The sequence below is a fragment of the Phasianus colchicus genome, chromosome 3, assembly GCF_987193195.1.
Source record: "Phasianus colchicus chromosome 3, bPhaCol1.hap1.1, whole genome shotgun sequence".
NCBI classification, from domain to species: Eukaryota; Metazoa; Chordata; class Aves; order Galliformes; family Phasianidae; genus Phasianus; species Phasianus colchicus.
Window position 1 is genome coordinate 75,470,269 of NC_143438.1, and position 20,092 is coordinate 75,490,360.

At 37.7% G+C, this 20,092-nt stretch overlaps 1 protein-coding gene across 17 annotated transcripts in view; it reads left to right on the forward strand.

The window, feature by feature from the left end:
- Positions 1-20,092, forward strand: part of RIMS2 (regulating synaptic membrane exocytosis 2) — a 436,018-nt gene that overhangs the window by 102,765 nt on the left and 313,161 nt on the right. For all 17 annotated transcript variants that reach the window (XM_090137872.1, XM_090137865.1, XM_090137886.1 and 14 more), the window contains one exon: positions 13,630-13,940. In XM_090137872.1, coding sequence (XP_089993998.1) covers positions 13,630-13,940 — 311 coding nt within the window. The remainder of the gene's footprint in view (positions 1-13,629; positions 13,941-20,092) is intronic.

Here is a 20,092-nt window from a genome sequence, read left to right on the forward strand (position 1 = left end):
TTCCAGTGCCTGACCACTCAATCAGAGAAGTTGTTTTTCCTAAGCCATTCAGTTATTGGTATTCTTCAAGACGCTTTCCTCTTCTCACTTGTTTGAATCCTTGTGTTTTGAGTTTTGAAGGGCATAAATATGAGCCTTTGCGTTATGTTTTATACTGTCAGTTCTAATTTAAGCACTTCACATACATGTGTATGTGAAGAGATTTACCACCTTACCGACAAGTGGGAAGTTAAGCAGGAAGTGATCATTAAACTCTAGATACAATTATTTGAGTCATGCAAAGCAGTACTTACTTTAGAGAAGGTAGAATATCTTCCTAATAACATATTTTCAAATTCTACTAATTTATACTGTCAGCAAAAGGAAAATTTTCACCCAACTACCTTAACCTTCTGTTAGTGTTAATCGTAGCTGCATCTCACGTAGACATAAGATGTTTCTGAGAGCTGTGCTGTTGTGACTACATTGCTGTTAAAGTCTAGGCATCAAGCTTACGTTAAACTGAGGAATGTCAATGTGGGGTTCAGTACAGCACTAACTGTGGGATAGGTTTCCTTTTAGTTTTACCATTACCATTCTGTTACTTTTCATTCTACTTGGGACTTTCACTTTTATCAGATAATTTCAGTAGTGAGTAATGGCTTAGAGGATGTAAATGCTTTAGTTCTGTTGTCTTCAACTCAGTGACATGTTTATACAGAGCACAGGCTTTGTGTTCCTGTCACATTTTCACCCTTCTCAGCTACTTGTGGATGCTGTGTCTTGAAGTAGGAAATAACTTGTAAACACTCCGTGCTATTCATCTTCAGCCTACAGATGTTAACTGATGAGTATGGTCAACACCTCTGTGCTGTGGGATCATTCGGTATTTTTGTCAATTGCTTCTTTAATGAAGCTGCTATGCAAGTACAAAGCATACAAAACGAAAAGCCACACAAATAACATCTAATTGAGACTTTCAGGCAATGAAAGTCAAATTGCTGTGCAATATTTGAACAGCTTTACCAGTGCCTTTGAGTGTAAGAATCTTTGTGAAATAAAACAGTGTAGGACTGCCATTTGGATGATTTCTATTACATGCCAAATCTGGTGGAACACAGTACATGCTTTGCCTAAATTAATACAAAAACTTTTAAGAAAACCAAGCCAAAGTTCTAATATCTCTTCTTTAGAAGAATAAGAGAACATTATTTTCAGACATCTTGGGTTTGTGTGATACAGTGTTAGCATTAATAACTTTGCCATACATTGGTGGAAAACTGGTTATAATGTCTACTCTATTGCCTTTTTCAAGCCATTGCTGCCTATTTTTATTTTTCTACCAAAAATTTAACTGTCTTTCCTCCATCACAAAGTTTTAATGCATTGGCAACAGTTGCTCTAACAACGCACAGAGAATTCTTCTCTGAGGAATTAATCAAAGAAATAGGCAAAAAGCAGTTGGACTGAAGAGTTCAATGAATTCAGGCTTATGTGCAGAGATGAGTAGGTACTAGCATGTTGGTGTCCAACCTTTTGGCTTACCTAAGCTGCACCAAATGAAGAGGAATTGTCTTGGGCCACATATAAGATATATAGTAGTTATTAAATGTTAATAACAAAACCTTTTTTTCATTAAAGCATAAAAAAGAAAGCAACTAAAACATAACAGTGGAATATTTGACCTTATTTTTGTGAAACTAATGTATCAGTCTGGTTCACCAGCAATGGTTGCAATTCTTAATGAGTTTTCAAGGTTTTCATCAGAGATTTTTGATGGAATTTTACTCTTCCAGTGCTTCAGCCTTGAAAACAGTTGTTCACAAACGTACATACTGCCAAAAAGCGATGACAGGAATAAGAAGTGAAGCAAGGGGCATTTTTCTCTGGTAAGAGAAGTCTTACAAAAATCTGGTAAAGAGGCATAATCAAATTTTTGAGTTCAATATCTGATTGTAACTCCTTATATTTCATTTGAAAATTTGCAGGCAGTGTATTTATGTCAGCTGGAAAGGGAGTTACAAATATACCAAAAATTGATTTTTTTTTTACAATCTTGGAACTTATACTCAATTTCCTTTATGGAAAACAAGGCTATGTATTTTTTGCTTTCACAGGAGCGTTTTTAGCCAATTATCAAAATGACATGAGGTAGGTTGAAATATTGTATCAGCAATCGCTGTGTGTTACTACTCAGGGGGCACAAGGAAATGTAAGGTGTAATACACGTGGATTTCAATTCGACTGAGTGTGTGTGGCAGGCATGAGAACTGAAGTCAGCACTGCACTGAGCCTTCCCCGTGCCCTGCTTTCAGCCCAGACAGTTCTGATTGGTTCTTGTTCAGTGATGGGAGTGTGCCCAGTACTGGGCTGGGCTGCTCCATGGGAAGAGCTTCTTCCATGATGGGGCAGGGGGCGGCTGTGTGCAGCTGTGTGCTGCAGATGGACATGCCTATATTAGCATATAGTGATTATCTGCATCTGCTTTCCAGACAGCTAGATGATACAGTACCATCTAGAATTTACTGGTTAAACTGAAAGAATGAGGTTTAACTGAATAGTGATATAGAGGGAAAAACGATATACAGCTCTTTAGTTCTTTAAGCTTTATTATTGGTGACGGTCTTTAATATTTTCACCAGTGGTCTTGGCATAGAGAAAAAGAAGGCAGTAATTAAATACACTGATGACACAAATTTGCCTAACTGCCTGTACATTTGAGGAAAAGGGTAGCATATAATGAAGAACTGTATTATCTTGCAAACTCCATAAGTAAAAATCAGTGAGATTACTTAGCACTAAGTGTAAATCAGGAATTTAATTTCTACTCTGAAAGGAAAGTCCCTTGTTGTAAATCATTGAAAGCAGTATGTTTTCATACAGAAAACAGTCCAGGATGTTGTAAGAACAGACCGTGCTCTCCATGCCTGTATGCACAGAGTAGGACTGTTGGGATGACTGTGAGAATGAATGTGTGTGACTTAATGCTAAAGCTGCAGAAATATGGGCCGGGGACTCTTGTATGGACCCAGTCCTGCTTGACACTCCTGAATTCTGTTTTCCGTAGCAGGGTACCTGTATCCAAGCTGCTTACTGGAAACAGTTCTTGCTCCATGCTGTTTCCTTACATTATGTGCTGGCACTGTCTGGGAGATGCTGGTTAGTAAAAGCTGAGTGGTGCCAGGATACATAAGATCTAATCAGCAGTCGTGGGCCAGCACCTGGCCCTGTGACCTGGCTCTGTCTTGCTAGAAGAGGCATAGCCTGAAAGAGCTATATCTTTTTGATCCTTCAAAATAAAAGCAGAAAGGGGATGTGATTGGTCTCTTTAAAAATACTAGAAAAGAAACATACAGAAGACAAAGGAGCTATTTAAACTAAATAACAACAGTGGCATAAGAATAAATAGTGATAAACTAGCTTGGAATATGAACGTGAAATTAAAAGACATTCTCTCCATTATGGCTATAGGGCTTGGAAAAGCTTTTTGACAGATTTTGGCCTCGTTATTTCTAGTTAATTTTAAGATGGAACTTTATTAAATTGTAAAGCTGCCTCAAGCAGCTGGCAAGTTGAATCAATGTGCAAGGTCTCTTTCAATCCAATATTCTTATTAAATGAGCTTAAACTGTAGCTGAGAAGAGTGACAGCAAATGTATGCTCAGTTTTCTTGCTTTCTTAAGGATGTAACAAATCTTTGCATTTAATAAAGGTGTGGCTTGATCAGCTGTACATTCTCGATACGTTATGTAATTATACAAGTTTTCATGGCTAGAAAAAGAGTTGTGGAAATACCTTATAAATTCTGTTCTATTACAGCAGATTTATTTTGTGTGAAAAAACCCACTACACTCATGGTCCTAATGGTGTAACGTGTGGGCTTACAAACTCAGTTTTGGAAGCAGTGCAGCTGTGTTTGCTGGGACACGACACTCTCTGGTGTGTACTTTGTCTTAATGTCCTAGTCACACCTGGTTTCACATTAGCCATTTCCTAACTGGAAGCTTCTGAAGTAGTTGTCTGTGGTCTATATAGCTCTGTGCTGGAATAATGTGCATATTTCCACTGAAGTTGATTAGAAATGCTTCAGTCTTGAGAGTGCCTTTGCCAAAATGAAAAAGGCAGATTAACGCCTTTACAGGTCTTGAATAATATAAGTTATTTTATATGTGAGCTGCTTATTTTTATGTAGCATACTTTAGGAAGAGAGAGACTAGTTATGAAATATTTTTGACTACTATTAATTCACCTAAATTAGTGTTCCAAGGAACAATTTCTAGTGCTACACTACATTTGAAAGGGTTTGTTACATTGTTGAACATAAGTGATTTGTTTTCCTATCAGTGTCTGATTCACTGATTGTACTCTTGGTCAAAAGAAAGTTTATAAAAAAAATTGTTAGTATATGCCCTAAGGATTATAAAAAAATTGATACAAGAGATGTGCCCTGTCTCATTGGGATGACAGATACAGCAATATTACAAAAAAAAATTAGTATACATTTTATAAAATTGAGATCATTTTATTTTTTCTTTTTTATGCTTAAAACACAGACACGTAATGATAAACTTTTCAAAGGCACAAGCCATATGCCTACTTCATGCTGACTCACTTGTTGGTTACTATAACTTTTTGTATGTAATATGTTCATGAATTCACTACAAACTCATGATTGAATGTGTCGTGTAATCTTCCTTCAAGTATATAACATTTGTGTGAGCAGATATCCTTTAAAATACAGGTAAATATATTGGTGTCGCATTGTAAGCTTTTCCACCTTTAAGTAGCATTGGAATCCATGAAGGTATTTAATGCATTTTTGGGGGATGTGTGTCCATGGGGAAAATGTTAATAGCAACATATATCATCGTGGATATAGGGCCAATAAAAACTGAAGTTGGCCATACTGATTTTAACTTTATTACTCACTTGAAAGTGAAAGGCAGTACCATAGCACAGACTAGTGGTATATCAAAATGTTGGAAAAATGTTGGATTTTTTCTTAACTGTTTTATAATAGGCACAAATTCATGGATTATCTTGCTTCTTGTAAAATACTATATGGAATAAATGCATTCATTTCATGGAAGAAAATGATGTTTATTCATAGGATGAAGGCATCCCATGTATAGCTGAATAGATAAATGGTAAGATATAACTTCTGTTTTCTACACTACAGTAGCAGATGAAGCTACTATTCATTGTCAGTAATGATATTTATTGATTTATTTGTAGAGAATATGAAATCTTACAGATTCATTTTGCTTTGAAAGGGAAGCAATAAAATTGACTGTCATCAAATAAAAACAAAAATGTCCTTAAGAAAAATTTCACAAAAAACATACTGACTACAGGGAGTTTTTGTTTTCTGTTGCAGTCAAATCAATGCAGAGTAATTCTCTTGATCTTAAAGCGGTTACCTGGGATTAATTTTTGTGTAGGAAAAGAGTTAGAAAAAACCTGTTGGATGTGGCAATAGAATCATTCAGTTTGGAAGGGACCTTGTGAGTCATCTAGTCCAACCTTCTGCTCAAAGTAGGATCGATACTGGAAAAGAAGAGATGCAATTTTTAAGTTTCACAGTAGGCATTGTGTATGGAAAGAAAACAGAGGAAAAGCTAAACAACGTTTACTTGAAAAAAAAACACAGAATGTGATCCTGTGAAGTCCTCATCTTTACATGATGATGACTTTTGTTTGTATGGTCACAACAGTATAATGAAATTGAAATGTTTCTGCTTTGTTAAATTGTATCTACACCCTGCTGTTCACAGTGAATGAGCATATGTTAGATATGATCTCCATTCACTCCAAAACAACCAATTTAAAAATTTTACTAACTACAAAAGGTGGATCTGTCATCTTAACTTGAACCACTAGTAGAATGTCTGTAGAGATGAGCCCTAAATCCTCCACTTATTATGAAAACCCCTATGATTTTCAGAAGTTTGAGTGCTGGCTGTTGATAGTACATATTTTAAGTCTTGCACAGTTGTAAGCAATTGCTTAAGTAAAAATAATATTAAAATATTCAGAAGGCTGTGCTACCATTCAACAAGACCTGGACAGGCTGGAAAGTAGGGTAGGGAAGAACCTGATGAGGTTTAACAAGAGGAGATGTAGAGTCTTGCACTTGGGGAGGAATAACCATGTGCATCAGTACAGGTTAGGGGCTGACCTGCTCGAGAGGAGCTCTGCAGAGAAGGACGTGGAGTCCTGATGGACAGCAGGTCGACAATGAGCCAGTGTGTCCTGGTGGCAAAGAAGGCCAGTGGTATCCTGGGATGCATTAAAAAGAGCGTGGCTGGAATGTTGAGAGAGGTCATCCTCTCCCTCTACTCTGCCCTTGTGGAGCCACCTTTAGAACACTATGTCCAGTTCTGGACTCCCCAGTTTATAAAAGATGGGGATGTTATAGAAAGAGTCCAGCAGAGGGCAACAAAGATGATAAAGGACCTGGAGCATCTCCCATATGAGGAAAGGCTGAGTAACCTAGGTCTGTTCAGCCTGGGGAAAAGAAGACTGAGAGTGAATCTATTTATAAGTATCTAAAGGGAGGTGAGAGGCAAAGGGATGAGGCCAGGTTCTTCTTAGTGATGCTTAGTGATAGGACAAGGAGTCGTGGCTGAAAAACATGTGTGAAGTTCCATACCAACATGCAGAAGAACTTTTCAGTAAATGTGCTGGAACAGGTTGCACAGAGAGGTGGTGGAGTCTCCTTCTGTGGAGATATTCAAGACCTGTCTGGATGCCTACCTGTGCAACCTACTGTAGGGAGCCTGCTTTAGCAGGGAGGTTGGACTCAATGATCTCACGAGGTCCCTTCCAACACCTTCAATTCTCTGATTCTGTGAAAATTAAAAACTTTTAAGGAAACACCTTGTAGAAAGGAATATAACATAAACCAATAATCTTAGCTGTAAGAGAGAATCGAGGTTTCAGGCTGGGAAAAACATGAATTGTGTTTTAGAGCAAACATGAGGCATTTTTAGTAGTGTACAGAACCAAATAGATAAGATTTAATATGTTAGCTAACAGAAATCTGTTCTAGTTAAAAGAACTTTGAACTCAAAATATGAAGAATAAGAAGAAGTTTTATTTCTGATCAGGACAATTGCAGCCACAGAATGAAGACAGCCACTGATTAGACTAACAGTTCTTAGAAAACACTTAATACGTTAAACAGGCAGAATGGAGAAAGCTCAGCAGAACTTGGGATAAGAAGTAAGGAAGATATCAGTGTATCTTATAATAAGGCCATATTAGCAAAAGATGCATGCATTTGCTGTGTAATTGCAACTTCAGTGATTTTACAGAGGAAGATGGCTCATGTTGCCAAGTACCAGCACTGATTCAGCAGTGTCTATTCCAGATCAAAGCAGTGACTAATGGAGAAACTGAAGTATTTCTTCCTCAAAAGAACTTCTTTGGTACAGGATGACTTCAAACATTGAAAGCATTGCACTCCGCCATGATGTGATCGAGTTACTTGGTATATATGACAAACTGTAAACAAAAAAAAAGAGTTAACTTTAGTATGTTATTAAACATAATTAGTTGCTTGATGCTTGGCCCAAGCAAAGAATTTTCTTTCTCTTCAGTTTTCTTCCCCACTCCTTTCTGTGCTATGATCTTGCTACCTTGGGGAATGTTTAAGGAATTGTACACATACTAATAATGTGTACATATATTTAAACAAAGTGATGGAAACCCAAAGAATGAAACAGCTCTCCTACAAGGACAAGCTAAAAGAGCTGGGGCTGTTTGGCCAGGAGAAGAGAAGGCTTCAAAGTGACCTGACAGTGGCTTTTCAGTATATAAAGGGGAGCTACAGGAGAGAAAAGGACAGACTCTTTAACAGGGTCTGTTGTGATAGAACAAGGGGAAATGCCTTCAAGCTTAGAGAAGATAGATTAAGATCAGAAATAGTGAAGAAGTCTTATATACTGGATAGTGAGGCACAGGAACAGGTTGCCCAGATATGTGGTGGATGCCCCATCCATGAAGATTTTCAAGGAGAGACTGGATCAGGCCCTGGGCAACCTGATCTAGCTGTGGATGTCCCTGTTCACTGCAGGGAAGTTGGACTAGATGATCTTTAACTGTGCCTTCCATCTCTAAGAATTCTATGATTCTAAGAGAAGCTTCTTGAAACTGCATAGCAGTTAATGCACTAATACATTGCTGCTTGTGGCAAGGAAATGAATTCTGAAAGCTGGTAGTACTGTAGTGACAAACTTTACTGCTCTCTGTAAGCCTTATTACTTGCACCTCCTCTGCACACCTGTAATTCAAAGTACTGTTCTTATGACTAATGAGAATTTAGGGTAATTATTTCTTAAATTGTAGTATCTAAACTATCATACTCAGGCTAATGAGTAATCAAATGCACAGCGTCTTTTAATCTAATTTTAAATATAGTGAGTCTTACATTTTATTCTCAGAAGTTAACGTTGGGCCATCTGTACTTTAATTATATGAGGAATGGCGAATATTTTGTGAGGTAGCTGTCTTTTCACATAATTTATTAGGTACTGTTAAAATGACTGTGGTACTGTATCATTTTTATTACACGTAATTTTATTTTAAATGTCTTCAAATTTAATTTCTTCATAAATTTATTTTCCATTTAAATGAATTTATGTAATATGTTATGAAAAGTTTCAACTAATGAACAAATACATAATGGTTTTATTTAGGACAATATAAAGGAGTGATTTTTCTTGCCTTAATTATGTTTGCTACGTAGATGTGCAATGGCTGATTATTTGTCTATTGCAGAGTTTGCTTCTGTGTACTTTCAGAATAAATATACAATGCTAATATTATATAATGGAAGCTTTTCGATGGTGTTGGTAGAAATTAGAGCATGTTATAGGATAATCTTGTGAGAAGTGATCAAGAAATCAAAAAAAACCAAAATGTGTTCCTTCTTTGTATAGAATAATTGTGAACTGAAAGCAGCTAGAAGATTTGAAATAAATCTGTTGAATCCAAACTTGGAATATGTCTTTTCAAAAACAAAGTTTTGTATCTAAGAAGAAGTATTTGTCTGAAAAAAAAAATATTAAGAGTTAATGTGAAAATGTCAGGATAGATATATTTTGTGTGATTATTTTTGCACTTTCCAGGAGAAATGTATTTGAAAAGAGCTTCAGCAGTTCTTATTCCAGGCACTAGGTGGTGGGTCAGCCTTTCGTATTGAAATGTGCGTCAGCACTGCAGGCACTTCAGTCTCTAAACTGTTACTTATTGTCTGTCTGTTAGAGCTGTTGAAGAGCACGCTTTGCTCCATGTTTTCCTTTTAGAATTGGACCTGTTCTGGTGTTGAGGATTGATGCTCCAAGATGCAACTTGTGCACAGTTGATGATGCTTTGTGATTTAGACTTTTGAGCTCTTCAGAGTGGTGGTGGAGAACTGGAAATGGGTGTAGCAGGCAGTGTGCCTGCTTCCTTATGCAAAGTTTTTGAGGAAAGGATTAACCTTTTTTAAATTGCTGTTTCAGAGGTAAGGTTTTTGTGGTTCTCCCTTGCAGAACTGTCAAAATGTGAGCATTAGCACAAGATCCACTCGTGGATCTCCCTTTCTTGCTGTGTGTCTGGCCCAGCCACACGAAACTCCAGCTGGGCCTTGATCAGGGCAGGATGTCTCTGCTGGCCTGGGAGCTGCTGTGGGGCAGCTGCCTCAGTGAGTCCTGGTGGCAGAAGGAGAAGTCCCACACAGCAGGTGCCACCTTGTTCTCTCTGCTCCTACATGCATGGTGGACATAGTTGAGAGGTCTGCACTGTAAATTACTGGTATTCCTTACATGGCAGAAATAGTCCTACTGATACACACTGATAGAATGGAGAAGTTTGTTGCACCCTGTAGTGGTGCAGAATTTGGATTTCATAGTGCGCATTGACAATACATACATTTCTGAGCATGATGATTGTCATTTTGCTTGTTCTTTGTAATTATTTGAAGCTAAAACTATATCTGCCTGGGTCAACAGCACAGAAGTGTGCATCAGTGTGTAGAAGAATGAGAAGCAAGTGAGAAAGATCAGCATCATAAAGCAGCAGGCTCAGAGTAGGCTTTGTGTCTGTGTGCATCCAGCAGCACACCTTCCTCTGCATGTAGCTGCAGCACCATCCCAGAGATGTGCAGGAGAGTTGTCTCATCAGGTTCAGAACAGGGGCAGGCTCCCAAAACAACCCAGGCCCATTGTGCAACATGAGACACCACTCTACAGCACCAAGGGGCTTCAGAGAGTGTCATTAGTGCAAGCCAAGCAGCAGAATACAATGTTGCTGAGATGTGTTAGATAGACTGGAGCAGGGGACATCTCTGCCTGCAGCTGGTTTGGGAAGAAGTGGGTTAGGCATTGACACAGGCTGCTCAGGGAGGTGGTGGAGTCACCATCCCTGGAGGTGCTTAAGGAAAGGCTAGATGTATTACTCAGGGACATGGTCTAGTAGCAATACTGGTGGTAGGTGGACAGTTGGACTAGATGATCTTAGAGGTCTTTTCCAAATAAAACAATGTTATATTTATTTATTTTTTTCTAATATGAATGCCTTAGGTAAATTTTCATTTTTGAAAATGTTCATTATGTTTCATGAAGTGCTTTCAGCTTAAGTGCTCCTGTTATTTCCTGTAGGTCTGACCAAATTACTTTGGTATTCCGCAAGAAATATTGAATGGTGGAAACAGCAAGAGCCAGTTTGACTTCAGTAGGGCTGGGATATAACATGGTGAATTCCATGAAGTGTCACTGACAATCAGTGAAAAACAGCTTCCAGGCTTTAAAGATGAATATTAAAATATCAGATATCTTCAACAAAGATACTCACAATAATGACACCTACAACTAAGACAGGCAATAGCTTTTACATAGCCTGGGCTTGTTTGAACTTTTCTCATAAAGCATTTGCTTGTTTCATGCCAGTCTCCTGGCACCAGCAATTGCACTGCTCTGCTCTGATATACATCATCAGCTACCCAGATTGGCAGCAGCTGATATTTATATTGGAACAGGTCACTACATTTTGTGTGTCCTACGGAAGAAGGTAGATCAGGAGGACTCTTGTAATTCTTTTCTTAGAGGAAGAGCTATTAAATTGTATTCATTCAGAAAGGCCTATCATTTTGTTGAGTACAGGAGGATAATATTGGTCATCTTAGAGTGCGTTGTCCTGGGAAAAAATGTGACTGACAGATGAGGACGTGGTTGCTTAAGTGTTTAGACTGTGTTATCTAGTTTTTGTAACATTTCAATATCTAGTAATAGAAGGAAATTAATGATTAAAATTTTGGGGGGATTTTGTCTGGTAGTGATTCAAGTTGTAATATATTTTTATACTTTTGGAGCAGGTCCTTTCATTACACAAGTACATAGATGGAAATTTTACAGCTTCTTTCAACAATGAAAAAAACATGCATAAATGCTAAAGGCTTTTAATTGTAACTTATTAAAGAGGGCAAAAATACTTCTGTCTTTGGTGTGGAAGATTAACTTTGGAGATTTTGTCTTCTTCCTAAATTAGCAATTCACAAAAGTAAAATAGACCTGCTCTGACATTTATATTTGACTGATGGCCAGGCCTGAAGCATGCATGGTATTGACCTTCAAGGGAAATCTAGACCACTTCAGACAGCCAGCTGCTCAGGGAGCCTTGCTTTTTTTACCCTGTCAGTGCTTAGATAACTTGTTCTGCCTCACTGAAATAAGCTGACTTGAGTTCTCAAAAGTGGAGTATCAGTGCTATAAAAGGTTAGGAGAGATACTTGCCAGGATGGGGCATATTGCCACCATTACGCTGGCAAGTACACTACTCCTAGCATAGCAGATTGTGATAAGGAAATCAGTGAATTTGAGTAAGAACTTTCACCAAAAACATTTTTGATGAGTCTTGACACAACAGCCTGGCCCAAATTTTCTATTAATTAACTTAGTGGAGAATGAAAGTAAGATACAGCTTACAGATTCTGAATCCTTTTGTGGTGGGCAGAACCAGATGTATTATGGAGGCAGAAGCTAAATTTTCAATGTAATTCAACCATCTATCATTTAAAAGAATAATGAAGAGTATTAAATTAAGCCACTGAATGTCCTTTTGTGAGCATTTGAAAAAGAGACAGTTCAGTACTGGCTTAGAACTGGAGACATGATAACTGCATTGAAGGCTGAGTGTAGACATTGAAGGAATATGTAGTAAACGTAAGACAAAAAATAAATAAAGAACAAAAGAGTCAAGTTAAGAATAAAGAAAAATGAAAATTAAGGAGTGAAGTGCTAAAGTGGTCAATGGCTCCATGTCTGGATGGAGATCAGTGATGAGTGGTGTCCCTGAGGGGTCTGTACTGGGACTTAAGCTCTTTCAAATCTTCATCAGTGAAATCAGCAGTGGGATCAAGAGCATCCTCAGCAAGTTTGTAGATGACACCAGGCTGTGTGGTGTAGTCAGTGTGCTCGAGGGACAGGGTGCCATCCAGACTGACCTGGACAGTGACTTGAGCGGTGGGCCTAGATGAACCTCATGAGGTTCAACAAAACTAAGTGCAAGGTCATGGCAACCCCCACTATTGGACATTCAAGATCTGGCTGGACCAGGCTCTGAGCAACCTGATCTCACTGTAGGTGTCCACTGCAGGGATGTTGGACTACATGACCTTTAAAGATCCCTTCCAACATAAATGGTTCTGTGATTCTAAAAATGTGGTGAATTAATTTTACATATATATAATCAAAACTTTAAGATAGTATGATAACCAATCTGAATATGCCATTAAATTAATAACTTGCCTATTACATTTTATTCATTGCATCGTGATATATTTTATTGTAATGTAAGAATTAAATGTGAAATTGACTTAAAAGTAATTGGCATTGGCACTTATATGCACTGTCATGTGTCTGAGGTGAGCATTGCAAATGAACACATTTTAGAATATTAACAATCTCATTACTAAGTGCAGGATCTCACAACTAGGAAGTCAGAATCATTTTAATAACTTAATGCGTACAGTGAAAGCTAATTCTTAGCTATGGAGAGACTCACCAATGTATATACTGTGTTATTTTATTTATAAAATTGTTTAATTTACAATAGCTTAGAAAATAAAGTCAATCTTGAAGTCAGCCGATTCATGTAAAAATAAAAAGCAGACCACAGCAGAACATTTGGAGGATTATAAAATTACTTGTTACAAACAAGCAGAGGATTTATTCTAAAGTTTTTACTCTGAGTTAATAAGAAAGTAGCTTAATAAATAAGAAAAGTGTTTAATGAATTTTTTATCCCTTCCTTTTTTTCTGTTATCTTCGAACTTTAGACTTGATTTTCAAATTTACTGCCATTGAAGTGGGTAGATGCTTTTTTTTTTTTATATCTGTCGCGTTGTATGGCATTCTCTTGCACTGTAACAATGAAGCAAAGATAGTATGAAAGGGTTTTTTTGTGTGTGTTTAGATGTATATTTAAAACAATTTCTTTGAACATTGTACAGACATTGTGCTGAAGATAAGCTATTGTAATTATAATAAAGTTAGAAAAGGATTATTTATACCTTTGGAAATGACAGTAATCTGTTAGTATAAGTTTGAAGAAAATTTTTCTACAGTATTTGCAAACTAACAGATTTTCCATTTAAATATGTCTAAACAGGTAATGTGGGTATGTAACTTGTGCCGAAAACAACAAGAAATCCTCACAAAATCAGGAGCCTGGTTCTATAACAGTGGATCAAACGCACCACAGAAGCCTGACCAAGAAGGTACTAGAGGTCTGCGGAACGAGGAAGCACCTCAAGAGAAAAAAGCAAAGCTCCAAGAGCATTTGCAGTACCAAGGACCACCAGGTGACATATCCACACAAGTTTTGGACAAAAACAGATCTCAAGGACTCACCAGGCAAGACTCGATTAAGAATGGTTCTGGAGTAAAGCACCAAGTAACAAGTGACACAACATCAGACAGGTAAGAAAGTATTCAACACTTATACTGAAAAGATCTGTTGAATTTATGCCACAAATTTAATTTTTTCTTTTTGAGCTTTATCTTATCCTGTATACTATAAAATATAATGGGTTTATTGAAACAACCCTCACCAGAAGCAGCTGAGGAGCTGCCTACTGTGTTCAAATGGGCACAGACAATGTGCATTCTTCACTCATAAGAAGAAATCATGGAAAATAACAGTTGCAGTGTGACAGAATTTGTCCATGTGCTTGGAGATTTGTTGAATCATAGTGATTGTGCTGTACCTGAGTGTTTTTGGCTGCTCACTTGGTAACAGAATGTCTGCAATCCAAAACAAGGCTCAGCAAAGCATGTTAGTGGATGATGGTGAGAACTTTGTGTGATGATTTGAGTCTTTTCATGGTTCCTCAATTTCTTGTTGAGTTCTTGTCATTAGAATAAGGTGTTTTTCTTTGCTTGTTTATCTTAGTGTTACTCAGCAGTGGTTGAAACTATGGCTCTTTTAACACTGATGTATTGGGATCCAAGCTTGGCCAGGGGATGGAGATAGAATTTCCCTTCCTCTTTCTTGATGCAATTATGTGAAAAGTCACTCTGAGGCTCTCAAGCTCTGCAGCTGCACTTTACTGGAACACAAAAGTAAAAACTGTTTAATTAAATAAATTTAATTTCCTTCTAAACAAGATAGAATAGGAACCGAAATATGTTAGGGAGGGAAAAAAGAGAGTTTGCTCATGTGTTTCCATGGAAATGATATCCTCTCTCTCCAGAGGCCTCCACCTGCCTTGGTATTTGGCAGCAAGAGCAGCATCGTTTGGCAGCCTTCCTCTTCCTGCCTAGCTGTAACCTTTTCAACAATATTTATATCCCAAGCTTGAAAGAAGTTAGATAGTTATATTATCTTTTACAGCCAATATAATTAAAATCATTTTCCCCTCACCTCTTGAATTCTACCATATTTTATTTCCTATTTTTAAACCTTATCTGAGGACAAATTGATTGCAATTAATCTAAACCTTTTTGTTTCACTTACTCTGCCTATTGCCCTTTGCTCTGATTTCAGCTGATGGATTCATTTAGTGGCTCCAAATGCTCCTCCATTATATGCATGATTTCTGTGAAATTCGGTACTAGACCTGGCAGCTTAACTTCATGCTAAGAAGTGTCTCTTTTTTTTCCCTTTTTTTTTTTCTTCTCCTTAATTTTGCAGTTTTGCTGGGGAAATGGAATGATAATGGCATGATACAAACAAACCAACAGCTCTCTTATTAATCTCATCAATAATAACTGAAAATATTTTTATATTCTATGCATGCAGAGATGGAAACATAGAGATACAGATATATAATTCAGATACATACTATGCATTTACTCTAACCAGAGTAATATAAAAAACATGGACACTATAATGTTTAACAAGAGAAGAATTTGGACTTCATGCCTGAAGCCAGAATCATTCTGCTGATCATTATCAACACTGCTGAGCAGACTGCTCTATCAGAGCACTTTCTATTTTATTTAGTTACTAATACTAGTGTTCCCTAATTAAATGTACAAGCATGCTTAGAGTATATTTATATGTATTATATGCTCTTGAAGTTTAAAGGGTCCTCAGAATAATTTTCTAGCCTCGTATACCTCACATGAACTTTGGTGGAGATGTCGAAAAGGATGCCCAGTCATCAAAGGCTGATTGGTCAGATGGGCTGTTAAAGGGAAACATTAGCACCTCCTAGAATTCAAACATTGGGATAGGCCATCTATTCAACCTATGTATGCTGTGATGCCAGTGCTGTTCTCAGCAGTAGCTCTGGAAAGGCTTACAGTTTTACTGTATTCAGTGGCTATTAAGAGGTGAACATAAATATAATCTGATCTTTATTATTGATGAAGTTAAGAAAATTCATGTTATTAATTGAAATTTAGAGTTGCCATCAAGAAATTATATTCAACTTTATTCCTAAAGTTTTATGAACTGTAAGCCTTAGTTTCTGAATGCTTCATGTTATATATTTATTTTAACATTAACTGAAAGAACCAGAAAGTAAAAAATATGTTATATGGGAGACTGTCATGACAAGCTTTTTAAAATTCTTAAGTCTGTGGAGAAATCTGGCTACTCTAATATGGTAGGTCATTCATCTAGGGAAATTAAATCCATGAGAATAATGTGGCAGAATTAAAATGGTAACAGGGAAACTGCCAAAAAGCAAGAAATGTTTAGCAGTGGTTTTTTTTTCTTTTTTTTTTTTCTGTTTACATTGCACAGTGTAAATAACAGAAGGAGATAGAAAGTAAGAACAATATTGTCTCTATTTTATGTCCCAAACACATGAGATATTGCACCAAAAGTAATTTCAAGAGGTTAAAAAACAGTAAACCACTTAGAATAAAAAAGTATCTCAAAGACTCCATGCTCTGTAGTTTTTATGAACAGAAATGTCAAATGGAGCTTTTTAAAAAAACTTTTTGATCAGCTTCCTTTTCTGTTGCAGCAATCACTGCTTTGCAGTTCTTCATACAAAGCGCCGTATGTCTGAGCTGAGTGCTGTGGGTTTGCCCTGTAGGCAGCTCAGCACCACCCAGCTACTCACTTATTTCCTGCTGGTGGGATGGGGAAGAGAATGTGAAAGTAAAAACAAGAGAACTTGTGGGCTAAGTTAAGGACAGTTCAATAGGTAAGCAAAAGCTGTGCGTGCAAAAAGAGCAAAATGAGTAATTCATTCATTGTTCCCCATCGGCATGCAGATGTTCAGCTGTTTCCAGGAGATCAGGGCTCCAGTCACATGTAGTCATTACTTTGGAAGACTCTGAATGTTCCCACTTCCTCCTTACCCCCACTTGTTTTTTCACTAAGCATGATGTCATATGGTATGAGATATCCTTTTTTACCAGTTTGGGTCAGCTGTCTTGGTTCTGCCCCCTCTTGGCTTCTTGTGCCCTTCCCCTTCCTACTTGCTAGCTGGGCAGTGTAAGAAACTGAAAAGTCCTTAGTGTGGTGCAAGTGCTGCTCAGCAACAGCTAAAACAGCAATGTGTTATCAGTGCTGTTCTGGGCACAAATCCAAAATACATCACCATATGAGCTACTATGAAAAAAATTATTCCAGCCAAAACCAGTACAGTTGGTCATCTGGAGAGAACTTCGTCATGGAGTAAAAGGCACTGTTCATTCTCAGAATCACAGAATCACAGAATGGCCAGGGTTGGAAGGGACCTCAAGGATCACGAATCTCCAACCTCCCTGCCATATGTAGGGTCACCAACCTCCACATCTAATGCTAGACCAGGCTGCCCAGGGCCCCATCCAATCTGTCCTTGAACATCTGCAGGAATGGGGCATCCACAACCTCTCTGGGCAGCCTGTTCCAGCACCTCACCACTCTCTCTGTAAAGAACTTCCCCCTGACGTCCAACCTAAATCTCCCCTCCCTCAACTTAAAACCATTTCCCCTTGTCCTGCTGTTATCAACCCTTTCAAAGAGTTGATTCCCCTCCTGTTTGTAGGCTCCCTTTAGGTACTGAAAGGCTGCAATGAGGTCACCCCGCAGCCTTCTTTTCTCCAGGCTGAACAAGCCCAGCTCCCTCAGCCTGTCCTCATAGGGGAGGTGCTCCAGCCCCCTGATCATCTTTGTGGCCCTCCTCTGGACCCTCTCCAACAGCTCCCTGTTTTTTTTGTACTGGGGGCTGCAGACCTGGATGCAGTATTCCAGATGGGGCCTCACAAGAGCAGAGTAGAGGGGAACAATCACCTCCCTGTTCCTGCTGGCCACCCCTCTTCTGTTGGAATCTCAGAATCTCAGGAACATCAAACCATTTCTATCTCATTCCTTTTGCTTTTTAGTTTTATCATGAGTAGTACTCAATAGATTTTTGTCCTGTTTTCTTTACTAGTATTATGCTTATTAAAATAATATTAATTGTTTGAGCTGCTAGTCTGACTGTTCTCTGGATGTTGCAACTGTTCTGTTTACAATTGATAGATCCTAAACTGCTCAGACACGTAGATACTTGAACGTAGATCCTCTTTGATTGATCTGGAATTTGTTGCCTTAAAGAAAGCTGGAATGATTTCAGATTGCACATTCTCCAAGGATGTTTTTCTTATATTGGATGTACTGCAGAGGAAAAGAGAAGTCATAAACGATTCAGCAGCAGGTTGTACTTCACATCCGCAGAACAGTTTTCCATTATTAAATTTTTTTCTACACCATATCCAGTATTTATAATCTACCTTACAGTGTTTTTACTACTTTCTATGCAGTGAATCTATGGAGAAGGCAGTGGCAGCAGGCATAGTGTTAATTTACTTACTTAGCTGTATCATATTTGATGTTGTTTGAGGTGACACTGACATAATTTGAATTGCATGGAGATTTTATGCTGAGGGCGGTTAAGAAGTAACCATATGTAGTGGTTTTCATAGACTTAACCTTGTGAGCTGAGTTTGGATTCTGATGTAGTATAATGCTAGACTCTGGAAACCACCAAACGATATGAATCAAAGAAATGCAAAATATTACTCCATATAATCCATAGACTCAGAAGTTCCGTTCTGAGGTCTGCTGTGCACAGATGGTGCATTTATGGCTGTATGCACTGCAGTTCTTTGATTTGTGTGATCCAATTTCACATTAATTCTGGATTACACAAAAAGGCCCTTTTTATTTCATTTTAAGCAAAAGCATTCATGTACTCTATTGTCCTCAAGACCTATACTACCTATCTTTCAGTAAGTTTGGTTTCCTTTATAGCAAAAGAATGGTCTGAAAAGGCATATTCTTCTTTCAGTCATTTTGTGGCATGCTATTAGTCAGTGAAATGGCTGATTTCATTCCTCTGCTTAAGCCAAAGCAAGTGTTTGTAATGTCCTATTAAACTGTGTATAACATCCTGCTAATAAAAGCTGGGGAACAGGAGACCTTAATGCTGATCTAAAGCTTTTTATTGTGTCATTCTCTTTGTCTGAACTGTTAGATTTTCAGGTGACGTCAACATGTTTGAGTTGCACAATAATTTTTTATTTTTGCCCTTGATAAAATGAGTTTTAATGCTATTTTTTTTTTCAGATCTGACATCAGTGGTTTAAATCTTAAATCTTTTTTGACATTCTAGACATGTTGCTTCATACATGAACCTCTTTTGTATATATCTAGCTATTCACAATCCTTTGATAGCTCTCCTGAAGTTGGAAATCATACATCTTCCTACTGCAAGGTTATGATGATGCAACTCTTTCTCATCTCCTATATTTTTTCATTCATTCCATTACTGAAAGATAAGATCTGCTTAAAAATATTTTTCAATATTCTGCAAAAATATTTTGCAAAAAATTTTGAGAATATTGAAAGAAAATTTGTTCGCATGTTTCATGAGTCAGTTTATTTTTCTGCTTCTATCAGAGCTATATAAAAAAAATGAGTTGGTTCCTGGTATCTGCAAGGTCATGATTTGGTGCAAGACTCGTGAATAAAGCTGCGTGAACCCTCTTCAGATTAACTGTAAGGATATGAGATTAAATCATAAAAAACAGAATGAAAACAACAAATTGAGAGAGTGAGCAGCTGCAGAGTTGCACAACAGCAGCATCCATTTTCCAGGCCAGCAGGCAGATAAAATATATCCTTCTTCCCTCCTTTTCCCTTCTCCTTTCAAAAAATACATATTTGTTTTGAGGTTTCATTTTCTATTTTCTCAATTGTTTATTCTCAGAAAAGAAAAAATACTGTGTTTTCCACTAACTGTAATGGGTTGAGGAAGTATTTTATTCTGAGTGAGAACTGCAAACGAGGTTGTTGAAACTACTTGGATTTTGAGATGCAGGTTTTTGCATATATATTTTTAATAGAATTTATACATGTGTGTCTGACATATATGGGATTTTTTTCCTATTGCATTACCAGTGGCAGTGAAATGGAAATGATCCAGTGTCCCTTTGCTTCCGTTCTTGGAGAGAGTGCCAGGATGAGCTGGCAGCCTAGAGTCTGTCACTTGGGACCGCAATTTGGATGCCAAGGTGTGAACAGAGAGAAAAAAGAGACCAAAATGAGAGGGAAGAAGAAGAGAGAGGAAGAAGCAGGCATAAGCTAGCTGAGAAACTGTAAAGGGCAGCAGACATTAAATAATGAGAATTCACGTACATCTCTTTCA